Raw genomic sequence first — 14,389 nt, forward strand, 5'->3', positions numbered from 1 at the left:
CTGAATAAACTGAAGGCAAAGTAGACAGTGCAAGTTTGTAAATATTGCAAAGTCTTTGTGTGGGAGAAATAAGAAAACTACAAATACTCAGCTCTAGAGGAATGATTAAAAATACAAGAAGTTGTTGAGGACAGTAAAAATTGATCAGTCCATCTTTTGTATGATATCCCATAGCGTTGCTAACTCAAACTTAGTACTAAATAATTTTTAAGTAAAAAATGCCCATGCCAACATATTTTCTTCAGCATGGACAGTAACAACGTAATTTTTGTTTCATATATTTCCCGAATCATTTAGTTGTGCAGAAGATGCCCTCTAAAGCTGTGAAAGGATAACTTAGTTACTGGAGTGTGCAGCTTGCAGGAAATCCCAGTGATTTATAAATGATTTGGAGATGTGCACATGCCATTCTACTAAATCATCATTATAAGGGGAAAAGAAACCCTTTTGGTACTCTTACCGTTTTTCCTGAGCTGTTCTGTGTGCTTCTCCTTTGCAGTGGTTGATGAGCTGATGCTCCAGTTTGGTGAGATAAACCACCTCAATGCCAGCTGACCCTAAGAGGAACCATCACTTGTCATCACTGTTTTCTTCACTTACCCCAATTATGTAAGTTAGAACGCTGAAAGGAAATAAATGATGTACTTTTTAAGCATATTTCCAAGAAATTTTGGAACACTGGTTCTGACTGTGATAAAATGCTCCTGCTGTGTGTGTACATGAGTACCTATTCAGCTGAATAAAGGATATTTTGCAACATCACATGGTTTCAGAATCTCCAGTCAGAGTTGTCACAGAGTTACCCCTTAGCCTGTTCACTTTTAAACCTAAATTTTGTACTGACAAATATGAATTCTATTTTTGCAGGGTTTGATTCTACATGAAATTAACCATTTATTGTTTGGCTGATTTTCAAAGAGAAGCTAAGCTTTTGCAAACCTTTGGCTATAATTTTGAAATCTATTAGAAAGTCGTCCCCCAAATAACATTTCTTACAGTTAAAAAAATTCAGACTTGCATATGATGGAAGTGGTTTCTGAGGGTCTACTGTTAAAAAAAAAAAGGGAGGGGAGGAAAAAAAGTAAATCTAAATACTTCTAAATATTTTTTCTTCTCCTTTTATCTGGATATCTCCTTATCTAGATATGATACATTTTGTATATTATTTCAGTAGTTTTCCCTGAACTTGAATTTTATAATTATGACAGATTTTTACTAAAGTATATTTCTTCTGTATTTGCATTTCTGTGAAATTTACCTTTTGAACAGGGATTAATGACAGTTGTATTTTATTTTTTGGAATTTGAATTTGCAACCTTAGATGTGGGGCAAAACAGCAATACAAGAGTATATTTTGCAACCCTTGCTTACACTGAGTAGTAATTATTCAAATAAGCTCATGCTGGATACTTATGTAAATAACTGTTCACATGTAGCTCAGTGTCATAGTTTCATGAGAAAGCAGCAGAAGCTCCAGCAGAAATAACAGGGTAAGGAGTTCTCCTTTTCTTGTTCCTCCTGCACCATTTCTGCTCTCTACCCAGAAGGAGCACTGTGCTGCCAGGTCACTGGACCCACTGCAGACATTTGCATGGACACAATATGAGCTCGATCAGCAAAAACTGACCTGAACTAATTAAAATGAAGGAGGAAAAATATTCTGAAACTTACAGGTTTGAGGAAGGATTACAAGGTACTACTTGGGTTTTTTTAAATTTGATATTTAGATTGATACTTTCAAAAACTGAAGTAGTGGATATTATATATATTTTTAATTTTTTTAAATCTACTGCTCTAGGAGGTACATTTTTAATGTTAGATACCCAGATCTAGAGTTGACATTAGGTTTGGATTGATGTGTCCAAATCTGAAAAAAGAGCAGTTGTGCACAATGCCTGAAATCCCAGTCAGAAAGCTGAGGATGCTGATTTGTTAGAGGGATTATCTGCCTTAATTTACCATCACTTTAACATTAAGACTTTGCAATGAAGGCCACAAATTCCTAGAAAAATTTTACCATCACTAAGGAGGTGCTGAAACTCAGGAAACTTGCTTTTATTTTTCTTTTCAGCCACAAATATTTCCTCTTAGTGTTCCTTTTATATTGTTGTGTTTTACAGAATACATTTTTTTTTTCCAGTGAGCCCCTCCATGACTATAAAGATTTGTGCCTTAAAAATTGACAATTCCTTGTTACATTTGTGTGAGAGAGGCGCTGATCAGACTGGATGCACTTTCTGTTTTCTGCTCACTGGAACTTGCACTGAGAGTTTCATACATTTATTCATCTTTTTGAATGTCAAAGGTGCTTACAGTCCAGCCAGCTTATGGTGACTAATTGTTTCAATAAACAAAACACAATCTGGGAGTGGGAACAAGAAGATATGTGGGGTGGGTAGTGTTGCAACACCTGAGCTTACCACATCACTTAGTGGCTCAGTTTTCCCCAGTGAAAACTGGGAATGGTGACATGCAGAGCATCTCTGTCTACAGGTGAAAAGGTACTTTGTGCATTTGGACCAATGTTGACTTAAAAGGCTTATCTGAGCAGTTTTCATTTGTTTTGAGGAAGGTGTATGGTGACTCCACGGCTGAACAGATTAACACCTGTATAGTGTGAGAATGGGAAACACAAGCTGCTGCAGATATTTTGATACTTAAAGTTGAGAGTGTTTTCTTGCCCTGAGAGAAGTTGAGAATCCGTAACTATTTGTGATTTCTGCCATAATTCTGAGTCTTCAGCATCTCTGCGAATTAGATCATGTTTGTTATTGTGTAACTAAGGTTGGCAGGGAACAGGGCAATTCCTTGGCACCAGTCATATTGTGAAGTTTATATTGGGTGTCAGCCTGAAACTCCCACAGCTGTTTATAACAAGATAACAATGTGTCATGCAAACAGCTTCATGTTCTGAGGGATTGTCTGGGAACAAAGGAGTGTTCTGGAGGAAGTGGGGGCAGAGAAAATGTGCAGAGAATGTCTAAAACTGTGCTGAAGAAAAGTAATCATATATGAGTTTGATAAGAAATAAATGTGGCTGTTACAGGGGCTTCTTAATGGAGTATTGCTATTCTGAAAAAGAACTTTTAGAATGATAGGTGAGGGTTCAGTTATCCTGAGCCTTATTTATTGAAATAGAAATGTTTCTAGAGCCATTGACTTGGAAATAACCCCAAATAAAACAGGTTCCTGTGACCAAATGCAGATTCAAAGGCTGATCTTGTGACCTGGGAAACTGGTTCTAATCTGCTGAAATCTTCATAGCAGAGATAATTCAGTGTAGCAACCAAGTGCAGACATTTACTGATGTTTTTATTTTTTAAGCCCGATTTTGTCAAAAGGATTTTTTTTTATTCTTGTGTCATGTTAATGTAACCTGGTAGAGAAATGAAATATAATTGCATTATCAGTATTGAGATTTGAAATCATAGTTAACTTTGAATCCTTCTTGAGCTATCTGATGCAACACTCTAGGGATCTCTGAGTTCACAGTTTATATAATGATTAATAATTATATTTTTCGTAAGTACAAGCAGAGAATTGTTACTATTGAGAACAGTTGAATTATTTTTTGTGGGAGAGCCTGTGATGGGAACCCTGAAAGCTTTGTGTGCATTAAGCTGGTCTGAAAGTTAATACTGATTATAATTTTTGGACAATGTTTGTATTTTCAGTTTATGGTAGTATTCTTCCTTCTGCAATTACATTTAAGATTGTCAATTTATTTTTAGAAAGGAAATAAATTAGAATTGGTCAGCTTTAGTAGTTTAATAACATATCCAAGACAAGTACTGATTAAAAAAGATCTGCCTTCTTCCCAGAATGCAATATGACAGATTACCAACAAAATATATATGTGTATGCATTTCAGAAGAAGAGAAATAACAAAAAGAGATTATTCCTAATCATCTGCATTTGCAGTCCAGTCATCATCTTTTACTTGTGCATCCTAGCCTGGTCTTATTTTGTAGTTCCATTAAACCACTGAAATATTTTACCATACAAAGAGCAATTCCCAGGAAATAAAAGGATTTTTAAAGCTGTTGACAATTTCAGCTGTTGAGATGGCAGCAGTATGGGACTTGGGAGCTCAGCTGGTCAGAGTGAAAAGTGGGAGTGAAAAGTAGTATCCTGGAAGGCAAAGGGTGTAATTTCATGTATTGTGACAGCAATTAGTTGCTCACAAAATGAGACACACAAAAGTGAGTTTGCTTACATTTGATTGTATTAAAAATAAAGTCGTGTCAGGCAATGTTGTGAGGAGGTTTGTAGTTTTTTCAAGATTCTCTGCCACGGTTCTGTGAAAAGTAGTGTTTTGTTCATGCTGAAGTTACGTTGCCTGCAGAGAAGAAGATGCATGCCGTTTCTCCAGTGAATTCTGAAATACTCGAAGTAGTAAATAGATGCATAAAGTAAGCCCTGTGAAAAATGAATCATGTTTTTATTTTACTCTAGGGCTTTGGTTTGGGTTATCCCCCTGTCCCCTCCACACAGCTGAGAGAGTTCCCAGTCACTGGTGCTTCAGCAGATGCTGCTGTTTCTTCTCCAGCCATGCTGCTTTAGCCTGAGCTGCTCTCAAGATCTGTGCCTGAAACTTCCCTGGCTTTGGAGCACAGCTTCAGGTGGTGCCATGGGCAGGGCTGGCAGAAAGTGAGCAAAGGGAAAGGGAGTGGGGAAAAAGATTTCTGGCACAGCTTCTCCACAAGCTCTCCCACACCTTTCATTCCTGCCTCCGTGCCACTTCATTTAATGAGTCTGAGCAGGCAGCTGCCTGTGCTGCATGATGAAATGTCTGCTTGGATCCCTTCCCATGCCTGCTTCCCAGCCCTGCAGGAGGGGTGCCTGCACCTGCACTAGTCAGGGTGGCATGACAGGACCGTGGTGAGCTGATGAGGGAGGAGGTCAGCTGTGTTTAAGCTGGCATCATTGCAAAAAACAGAGAGATTGCCTGACTATGTCTCTGGCAGGACCCTGGAGACAAATTTGCAAAGTAGCTGTGGGTGCATTGGTTTTTATGTACCTCCTTAGTTTGTCCTACAGGTATCAGCCATGGTGTAGAACTTAAAGCAGCTTGATGTTACTGAATGACCAAAACTGTCTGAATTCAAATGCTTGATTTTGATGGTCAGCGTGAAGTCTGTCTAAACAGAAACTGGAAGACATATGTTAGGAGTTTCTGAAAAATAAGCTTAAGTTCTTTGTTCTCAAACTGACATCTTCTAAACAACCATTTGTGTCAGAAAATTTTCATTGATAAAATTTGGGTAAATTTTCGAAATTGCTTTTACTGGTCCATCTTAGGTACAATGGGTTGTAGTAAATGGGATTAGATCAGGCTCATGACTGGTCACTAGTGGAGTTTTCCAGGTCTCCATTTTAGGCCCATCACTCTTCAACATCCTCATAAGCAACTTGGATGCAGGATTGAAAGAGTACTAGATGAGTTTTCAAAAAATATTTAATTGAGAGGAGCTGTTGACTACCTCAAGGGCAGAAAGAGGCCCTGTAGAGAGCCCTTGACAAATTAGGGAGATGGGCAATCACCAACCATCTGAAATTTAACAAGGGCGCATTCTGGATTCTGCATCTGGTACACAGCACATTCCTGGTTGTGTGTATAGACCGGGGAATGAGAGTCTGGAAAGCAGCACTGTGGAAAGAGACCTGGGGGTCCTGGTTGATGGCTGATAAGTTGAATGTGAGTCACCAGTGCCCTGGCAGCCAGGAGGGACAGCCCTGTCCTGGGGGCATCAGGCACAGCATCACAGCCAGGCAAGGGAGGGGATTGTCCCCTCTGCTCTGCACTGGGGTGGCCTCACCTCCAGTGCTGGGGGCAGTTTTGGGTCCCACCATGTCAGAAAGACATTAAGCTATTGGGGAGCATCCAGAGGAGGGCAACAAGGATGGTGAAGGCTCTAGAGGGGAATCCAGATGAAGAATGTCTGAGGACACTTGGTCTGTTCCGTGTGGAGGAGACTGAGGCGAGATCTCATTGCGGTTGCAACTTCCTTTTGAGGGGAGAGGAGGGGCAGGCACTGATCTCTTCTCTGTGGTGACCAGTGACAGGACTGGCCTGAAGTCATGTCAGGACAGCTGTAGGTTGGATATTAGAAAAAAAAGTTCTTCACTTAGAGGATGGTTGGGCACTGGACCAGGCTCCCCAGGGAAGTGGTCACAGCACTCTAAGCCTGACAGTTCAAGGAGCATTTAGACAATGCTCTTAGACAAATGGTGTGGCACTTGGGGCTGTCCTGTTCTGGGAGTTTGACTTCAGTCATCCTTGGAGGTCTCTTCCATGCAAACTATTCTATGATTCTATGATCTTCAACTTTGTATACAGAACTATTTTGCAAATGGCATTTATACATGACAGACCTTAGCAATTAAAACTTCTATACAGGTTAGAAACTTCTAGACAGGTTTGTAGTGAAGAGCAGTTGTACAGTGCCATTTGCCTGGAGCACATTTCAGACTTCTCACCCATATTCTCTGTGATACAGGCTGCAGTGTACCTTATTTCATCCCAGTCACGTACAGCTTTTGGCGTCCTGGGAATGTGCCAGTGCAGCCCTCAGCTGAGCAAAGCCTGAACTTTTTAGTCTAATAATTAACTTCTGTAAACTTCCAGGTGAGCTCCAGCTTTCTGTATAGTCAGGCAGTTTCATTTAGAAGTAGAAGCTCTTTTTGTTACAGAAGTCTCCAGTTCTGTGATCCTCCAAAGATCTGGTAATGTTTTATTCCTCATCTTCACAGGAACTGATGTTCAATGGCTAGAAGAGAGCTGACAAGTGGCTGAAATGAATACGACTACTATCCTACAAGAGATTTTGATTAAAAGATCACAGCAGAAGAAGAGGACTTCTCCCTTAAACTACAAAGAGAGACTTTTTGTACTTACAAAGTCTATGCTAACATACTACGAAGGTCGAGCAGAGGTAGGAGATGGATTTACCTTGGTTCCTTTTTGCTTGTGTACTATACTGGCTTTTTTTCTTGCTGTGTGTCATTCTATCAAGAGCTGATTGGGGAAATGGTCATTAGTGGCCATGAATGGGAGCTGGCATTTCTCTTATTTATAATGCAGGTTGACAGAGGTTTAGTTAACTTACCTGGTAGTCAGTGTGAATTGGTTCTCAGTTAGAGCAGTAGTGCATAGCCAGGATGGCAGAAATTACATAAACCAGCGTTTAGAGGTGGTTATCAAAGCTGATTTCTTTCTCTCTCCAGAGAGGTGAAAGATCACTGCTATGATGAATTGGGGAAAAGGTAGAAAAAGTTACAATTGCAGTTTCTTGTAGCCATGAAAGCCATTACATTCACATCTGGCAATTAACTGCATTTGAACAGGAGAAAGTGCATTTGATAGAAGCAGTGCACTGCAGACCAAGTTCAGCAGAGACAAGATCCATTAGAGTAGATCATGCAAATGGTGATTGAAATTAAGCTGGCAGCAGTTTATCTTTGACCATACAAGCAATTCATCCCAGTTATCACTTTCTGTGTAAATTCAGTTACTCAGGAAGTCATTAGTGTAAACTATGCAAATCCTCCGACCATCATTTTTTCAAATGAGCTCCAGACTCAGTTTCATCAAGGTCACCTGCCCCCAGAGTGCCCTGTCTGTCCTCGGTGCTGGAGGTGGGATTTTGCACTTAAGTGAGGCTACTTTCCATGTTTGTCACAATGCTGAAGAGGATTGCAGTAGCTTGTGAAACGTGTTGTAGGCCTTGGGAAGCTGTTTAACAAAAAAAGCTTAATAGAGGGAACCCTGCAAGCTCTTGGGTTGGCTGTCTCAGCTCTGATGAAAAAAGAGAGTACAGGAGAGCTAAGGCTTGCTAAGCATGTTTCTCTGCCAGACCTTATGGTTGCATCAGAACTGAGCTCACTTACCATGCTACAAATGCCCACAGCAGTCTATTCCCTGAAGGTATCTTGGACACAGTCAAGGATGAAGAACAAGATCACAGACTGAGGTTGGAGGGGGCCTCTGGAGGCCATCTGATCCAAGCCCCCAGCTCAAGCAGGGCCACACACAGCTGGTTGCCCAGAACCAGCTGGCTGTTGAATGTCTCTGTCCAGCTGACTATTGAGTATCTCCATGGATGGAGTCTTCACAGCCTCGCTCAGCACAGTGCTAGGGCACAGTCACCCTCACAGTAAAAAAGACCAGCATTGTGTCCTGATGTCCAGATGCAGCCTCCTGTCTTCCAGTTTGTGCCCACTGCCTCTGGCCTGTCACTGGACACTGCTGGCAGTAGCCAGGCTCTGTCCTCTTTGCACACTCATTTCAGACATTTTTTGTCCCCATTTTATGATGGCAGAGTGTGTCAGTCACTCCTATTTTGGTGACTCTGGCCTCCTCGCAGAGAATAAAGAGGTGGGGGCTAAGAAGCCCTCTCAAATGTGTCTTGCATGCTTATTCTATTTCAGCTTACATTCAGATCAAGTAGAAATGTGACAAACAGGTTTTGCAGGTCTAGTTGTCACCCTTTAAGAAGTTACCATTTCCAGCTTCCCCTCTTCCAGTTTTCCCCTTCAAGCTTTCCTTTTGCCCTGCAGGATAATGTCCTGTGGCTAAAATGCTTTTCCAGGAGACTGACTGGTGGATCTCTATGAGAGGGGCTTTAAAATGTCAGTTTTACTTGCAGTGAGATTGAGCACGGTGCCCTCAGTGGTGGGTGAAGTAACTTCTTAAAATATTTCAGCCTAAGATACAGCCAGTTGGGCTGAAAATATATATTCTGCCTATGCTAGGCCATCAGTTTGCTGCTGAGAAAGGCAGATTCATTTCATCCCTGTCTTAGCCTTCCTAAACTCCCCCATTCACTGGAATTGATTCTGGCCCTTCTTGGAATCCATATTGCTCTGAAAAAAGCTGCTAATCAGGGAATCATAGAACTGGGGCTGGGTCAGGTAGGGACCCTGAAGTTCATCTAGTTCCAAGCCCTCTGACCCTGGCAGAAACACTTTTCACTAGACCAGATTTCTTAGAGCTCCATCCAACCTGACCTAGAGCACTTGTAGGGATGGGGCATCCACCACCTCTCGGGGCAGCCTGTTCCAGTGCCTCACCACCCTCCCAGTAAAGAACTATTTCCTAAAATCTAATCTAAACCTACTCTCAGTTGGAAGCCATTCCTCCTTGTCGTGTCCCTACCTGCTCTTGCAAATAGCTTCTCTCTGTCTTTCTTGTAGGCTCCCTTCAGGTGTGGGAAGGTGGCAATTAGGTCAGCAGAAAGCTATTTGATCTGGTTTTATTTTTGCTGGATTGGTGTTCTGCTGGGTTAGCACGCTGCATTAGCTGGGTGCAGGATCTAACAAGTGCCAGAGGCTGTGCCAGGTGCTGGAGGAGAACAGGATGCTCCAACTGTTGACTTCAGCAGGTTGTTAGACTGGCTCAGCCATAACGTGTTACTTTCCAGCCTCAAATCATTTTCATTTCCACTGTTCCTGGCAGATTCTCTTAAACATCAATTAGCATTTTATTTTATTAACAGTGTGGTCTGAAAATAGTGAGCTCTGATCTTAAAGGGGCATGCTGAATTTTGTGTCTGGAAAAAAGCCACAGCTCTAAGATTAAGATCTCTGTGGCACAGTTACTCCTTTATGTCTCTGGACAACTTAAATGGCAAAGATGTTTGTGGGTTTAATTATTTGTTTGGTTATTGCTTGGGGTTTTTAAGCCAATTATGGTGGCTATAAATATGTATTTACAGTAAGACAGCTGCATATTCTGGCTGAGGTAATTTATATGAGAGAAAAATGTTATTAGGCATCAATATAATTCTGCCCCCTCTGAATAACTGGGGATTTATTGCTGAAATAAATGTGACTACTATGTATGCTGGTTGAATTTAAAGACATGGCAGATGAAAGGATAGGTACAGACTGATTTAATTTTGGGCTTGGCAGTATTCAAAGTCCAGATTGGTAAGATAAGCAAGGAAATCCCAAGCCAAGAGGATCTCACACCCTCATTTTAATCCCATAACTGCAGTGGTAGCAGTCTGCCAAGGGTGCTTGAGTTCTGTTCCTCTAGGCAAGTGTGCAATTCCCAATTTGCTTGTTGGCCAATCCGAAGTATTTTCTTTTTCTCTTCCATTTTAACTTTTACGGAAGTTCAGCAGAGAGTTCAAGAAAAACCCAGAGTTTCTGGGCACGTGAATAATCATACCACTTCTTTTTAAAAACAAGACTAAAATAAATCCTGTTAACCAGATTAGTCAGTACTCAAAGTGTGGGCAAGTTGGGATTCTTAAGAAAGTGACAGAATTAGACATTTTGTATGTCTGGTGACAGAAGTGGAACATTTATGACAACAAAAAGCAGTCAACCATAGCAAATAGCGTTCATGTAAATGCTGCTGAGAGATTTAATTGTTCTATGCAGCCAGAAGTGGAGCATCACTTGCTCTTTGACCAGAAACTGCACATTATAGATGCCACTCTTCTCTGTTTTTTCCTGTCCTATGTACTGAGAAAGTCCCATATACCTTAATTGGAGTGATAAATTATTATCTCTTAAACGTGACTACTAACAACAGGCTAAAATCTTGTTTTAACTTGCTCATAGCTGGTTTAAGTCTTTCTATACATGCTTTCAAGCAGATCAGGCTCCCTGCCATGGTACAATTGCAGTGCATGCCTGCAGTGTAGAGAAGGAGAAATACAGTTTTTTCACTTAAAGACAACTACTCTGCTGTAAGTCATGGAGCAGGGGTGTGAACTACTGATGGAGCACAGCTACAGAACCAGTGAAGAGGCTGCATTTCAAGACTAGGGAAACTTTCTTTGCATAGGAAGCCAATAGGACATTGGCTTTTACTGCTTAATTTCTGGGCATTATGCTGTTGGATAAAAAATGTGGAAGAAGTATCACCTTTAGGCTTGTTAAAAAGGTTAAGAAGCTTGAAAATAAAAAATACATCAGGAACCGACTTGCCTTAAGCATCATGGAGATATATTTTTAATGTCAGAAAAGAGAAATACTCTGTTTAAGTTGGGATTTTGGTTCTGTGTGTTGTGGTTTTGTCTTTTTTTCTTGGTAGTGAATTCTGAGAATTAGTTAAGTGTAGCTGTTGGGGAAATGGCATCATTGCACTATTGTGCAATATTAGACTAAAAATTATTATAAGCAAATAAAAAGGCTGAACTAATGTTGCTTCTTGAAGCCCTTAATGGTTTAATCAGCTTTCATTGTTGGAAAGAGTATTTTCTGTATTTTTCTCTGATGTTGCAAAAGTGGCTGTTGAAATCTGAATGGGATGTGGTACATTCACAATGAAGACAAAAATTCAAAAAGACAAATGTAGTAAGATGTAATTGCATTGGTCTCTAAGCACAGGGTACTGGTCATAAATGTACAAAAGTAGGGAAGAAGTAAAATATCTTCCTATTCTGAGCATGGAGGTGTACTATAAAGTACATCTGGCTGGTTATGCTACAGTCAGAAATACCTAAGATATGTACAGCATTCTCAAACATGTATTATAGACTACAAAGCCAGCTTCAAACACATTTATGGAGATGGTAATAACTAGTTTGAAAGTGGGAGGTGGTAGGCATTTTTTCCCCAACTGGCCCTTGTTCTTGAGGACTGCTGCACTATTCTTATGGGTGTCAGCTGGAGTCACGGACTGGAGTGTTACTTTGCTGGATAATCTGGTTATATAGCAAAGGCAGGGTTTGTAGTGTGTGAGTGAGGAAACATGAGCATGGAAGATTTTATTAGGAAATCTCTTTTCAATTTTTTTGTGGTTTGAAAACTCAGCATAGTACTTCAGGTGGGCTTCTGGTCATTTTCCTGAACTATTTTCTTCCAAGAAGTCAAAACATTGATACTAGTCAGTATCAAATTGATAAGCGAATTTAAGCAATTTTGAAATTAACACAATATCAAATATTTCATGCAGTGATTTAAAAAAAAACCCTCTCATTTGGAATGGCTTTCTGTATTTTTGACTGGCAAAAAATTAGCTGAAGTTTTAGTATGACTTTTTCCAAATTGCTAATTTAATCGTGAATGGAGTGTAGGTTTGAATTCCAAGGAGGCATTTGTGGAAATAACAACAGATATGCATGGCCCTAGGTACATGTAGCTGTTTTCTGTCAAAAGTGAGCTGATATCTTGAATATTCAACTTAAAATTCCCTGGAGTTTGCTTCCGAAGGATCAGTGCATTCACACTTTCATCTGTGTCTGCTTGGAAAAACAATCCTTAAGTGTTTATCTAGGAGTCCACCCTATCACTGAAATTTTAAGCACTTCAGTAAATGTCAGCTGGACAGTGGAAAGGAGGACTCGTTTTACAGTATGCCTGAGGCTGGTGTCCCACAGTTCACCCCACACACTCCTTTGCAGGGTGGCTGCAAAGAACAGAGCCATTTATTCCTCTTGAGTTAGCCATTGACCACAGAAAAATAACATCCAGCCTACTGCTTGGATCAGGGTTGTCCACCACATCCTTGTGGTGTATTGTCTTTCTCCTTGTGTGCCAATGGGTTTGAGTGCTGTGAATCCTTTCTCAGTGCACAGTGAGAAGGCCATCAGATGTCCCCAGCTGGAGCAGGCTTGCTGCTGCAGTACAGAACAGCCATGGTAGCAAGTAACATGTACTTCTCACAAGTTTTAGTTGACTAATACTGGCAGGGCATCTCACCTGAACTTAAAAGTGCCACCAGACTACATGTTTTTGCTCTAGATGGCATTTTAGGCAAGAGAAAGTCTTCATGATGAAAGAAAGAGTGTAGGTGTAGGTGTTTAAGTACTTCTCACCAGTGGAATAGTTTAAAAGTTCTGGTCTGTGCAGGTGAGATGTCCTGCTAGCTTGTTGGTTTGAAAACTTTCACATTAATGTTTCTCATGACTGTGGTGCTTCCAAAAGGTGACACAGATGTGGTCATAATTTTATAAATCCTTATCAGTGTGTAGACTGTTAGTATCCTCATATCTGTTGAACCTGTGCAATGTTCCCCTTCACCATGATATTTCTCTCTTTGTCACCCAGCTTGATTATCAGTGATACTCTTTAGTTTGAAAGTGTGTGACGTGTGTGGTCTGGTTACTGTCCTCCCACACAGGGCACAGCATGCTTGAATTAACCTTTCCATCCCACAGCAGCTTGCACTGGCCACGAATATGAAGCTGACTGTGAACATTAAATTTCTTTATGCTTTAGCATCTTTATTGTTTGCCCATGTTTGCTGTATGGATGATAGTTCACAGCAATAAATAGTTTTCATTGGATTTGGCATTTTCAAAGGCTAAATCCTGGTTCCTGTGGTTACCTTGCCATGTGTTTGGGTGGACAGGAGTTTGCAGTGCTGGAAGGGAGGATGAGAAGGGGGAGAGTTTGGACTGCAAAAAAACCCATCAGCTCTGGAACTGCTGCACAGAGGATATTGGAGTAGGCACATCACTTACCTGTTTATTAGTGTGAAGAAACCATTTGCTTCTACAGAGAAGGCAAGTGATACTTCCCCGAGGGAGAAGTTTAAAGAGTCTTATTTAGAAGGATGCTTCTGTGGAGTCAAGTAGAAGGCAGCTCCTGAGCAGCTGAACTTGGGAGGTGCAGAATGCTCCTGTCTTCAGTGGCAGTAGTGGTGTTTGCCATTAGGATCAGACTTGTGTGGAGACTTTCTTGTGTGAACAGGACTGTTACAACTGATAAAAACCAACCAGGACAAAAATGAAAAAAGGAGAATGAAAACCTGAACATTTTGGGGGGTTGCTCATTTTGAAAGTCTCTTCCTAAGGAAAAAAAGGTCCTTTGCAAGGGTCATGTTTGCTTCTTGTGATTTGAATATAGAGGAGACAGAAGCTACTGAAATTACAGTGGTGATATTTTGAGGAAGGAACAATAAAAGCTCTGGGGCCCACTCTGAACTCTAGGTTTCAGGATAAAATTGTGTAGCTTCATTGCGACACTGATATTGTGCAAATACTTCATGTGGAGCATAACAACATTATAGAGTTCCAAAAAGCTATGCTTCTTACTTTTCTTTTTTAACAGAAGATTAATTCATTCTACTGTTGTTTATTCCAACTGTGCTTATCTTTTATTATTTTTAAGATAATTACCCTGATTAATGGGATTTCCTTAGTCATTGCACAAGTGATTTAATTATTTTATATAAATGAAAGCACAATTCAGTATTACAATGTTTCTGATCACTTCACTGATTACTCGTGATTTTTAATGTAAGATAAATAGCTTAAAAATGAGTAGGTTTACAGAGCAATTTTATGTTCCAATTCACAGATCATAATGATAGAGCTTTCTTAAAATACTTGCCAGTGAAAACTGTTCAAGTTGGAGACATAACATAAAACTGTTCATGTGAATGGGAGCAGCTTAACAAATGCATGGGAATGCTCACTTTTAAAGGGCA

At 40.4% G+C, this 14,389-nt stretch overlaps 1 protein-coding gene across 2 annotated transcripts in view; it reads left to right on the top strand.

Annotated features, from left to right (window-relative positions):
- The window catches only part of TEC (tec protein tyrosine kinase), a 44,932-nt gene that overhangs the window by 9,307 nt on the left and 21,236 nt on the right, over nucleotides 1-14,389 (top strand). The window contains exons 2-3 of one of the 2 annotated variants that reach the window (XM_066317022.1): nucleotides 500-609; nucleotides 6,754-6,935. In XM_066317022.1, the coding sequence (XP_066173119.1) occupies nucleotides 6,798-6,935 (138 nt within the window). In that variant the 5' untranslated portion in view covers nucleotides 500-609; nucleotides 6,754-6,797. The remainder of the gene's footprint in view (nucleotides 1-499; nucleotides 610-6,753; nucleotides 6,936-14,389) is intronic. The other variant, XM_066317021.1, reaches the window with a different exon arrangement.

This window comes from Sylvia atricapilla, chromosome 4 (genome assembly GCF_009819655.1).
Source record: "Sylvia atricapilla isolate bSylAtr1 chromosome 4, bSylAtr1.pri, whole genome shotgun sequence".
NCBI lineage: Eukaryota > Metazoa > Chordata > Aves > Passeriformes > Sylviidae > Sylvia > Sylvia atricapilla.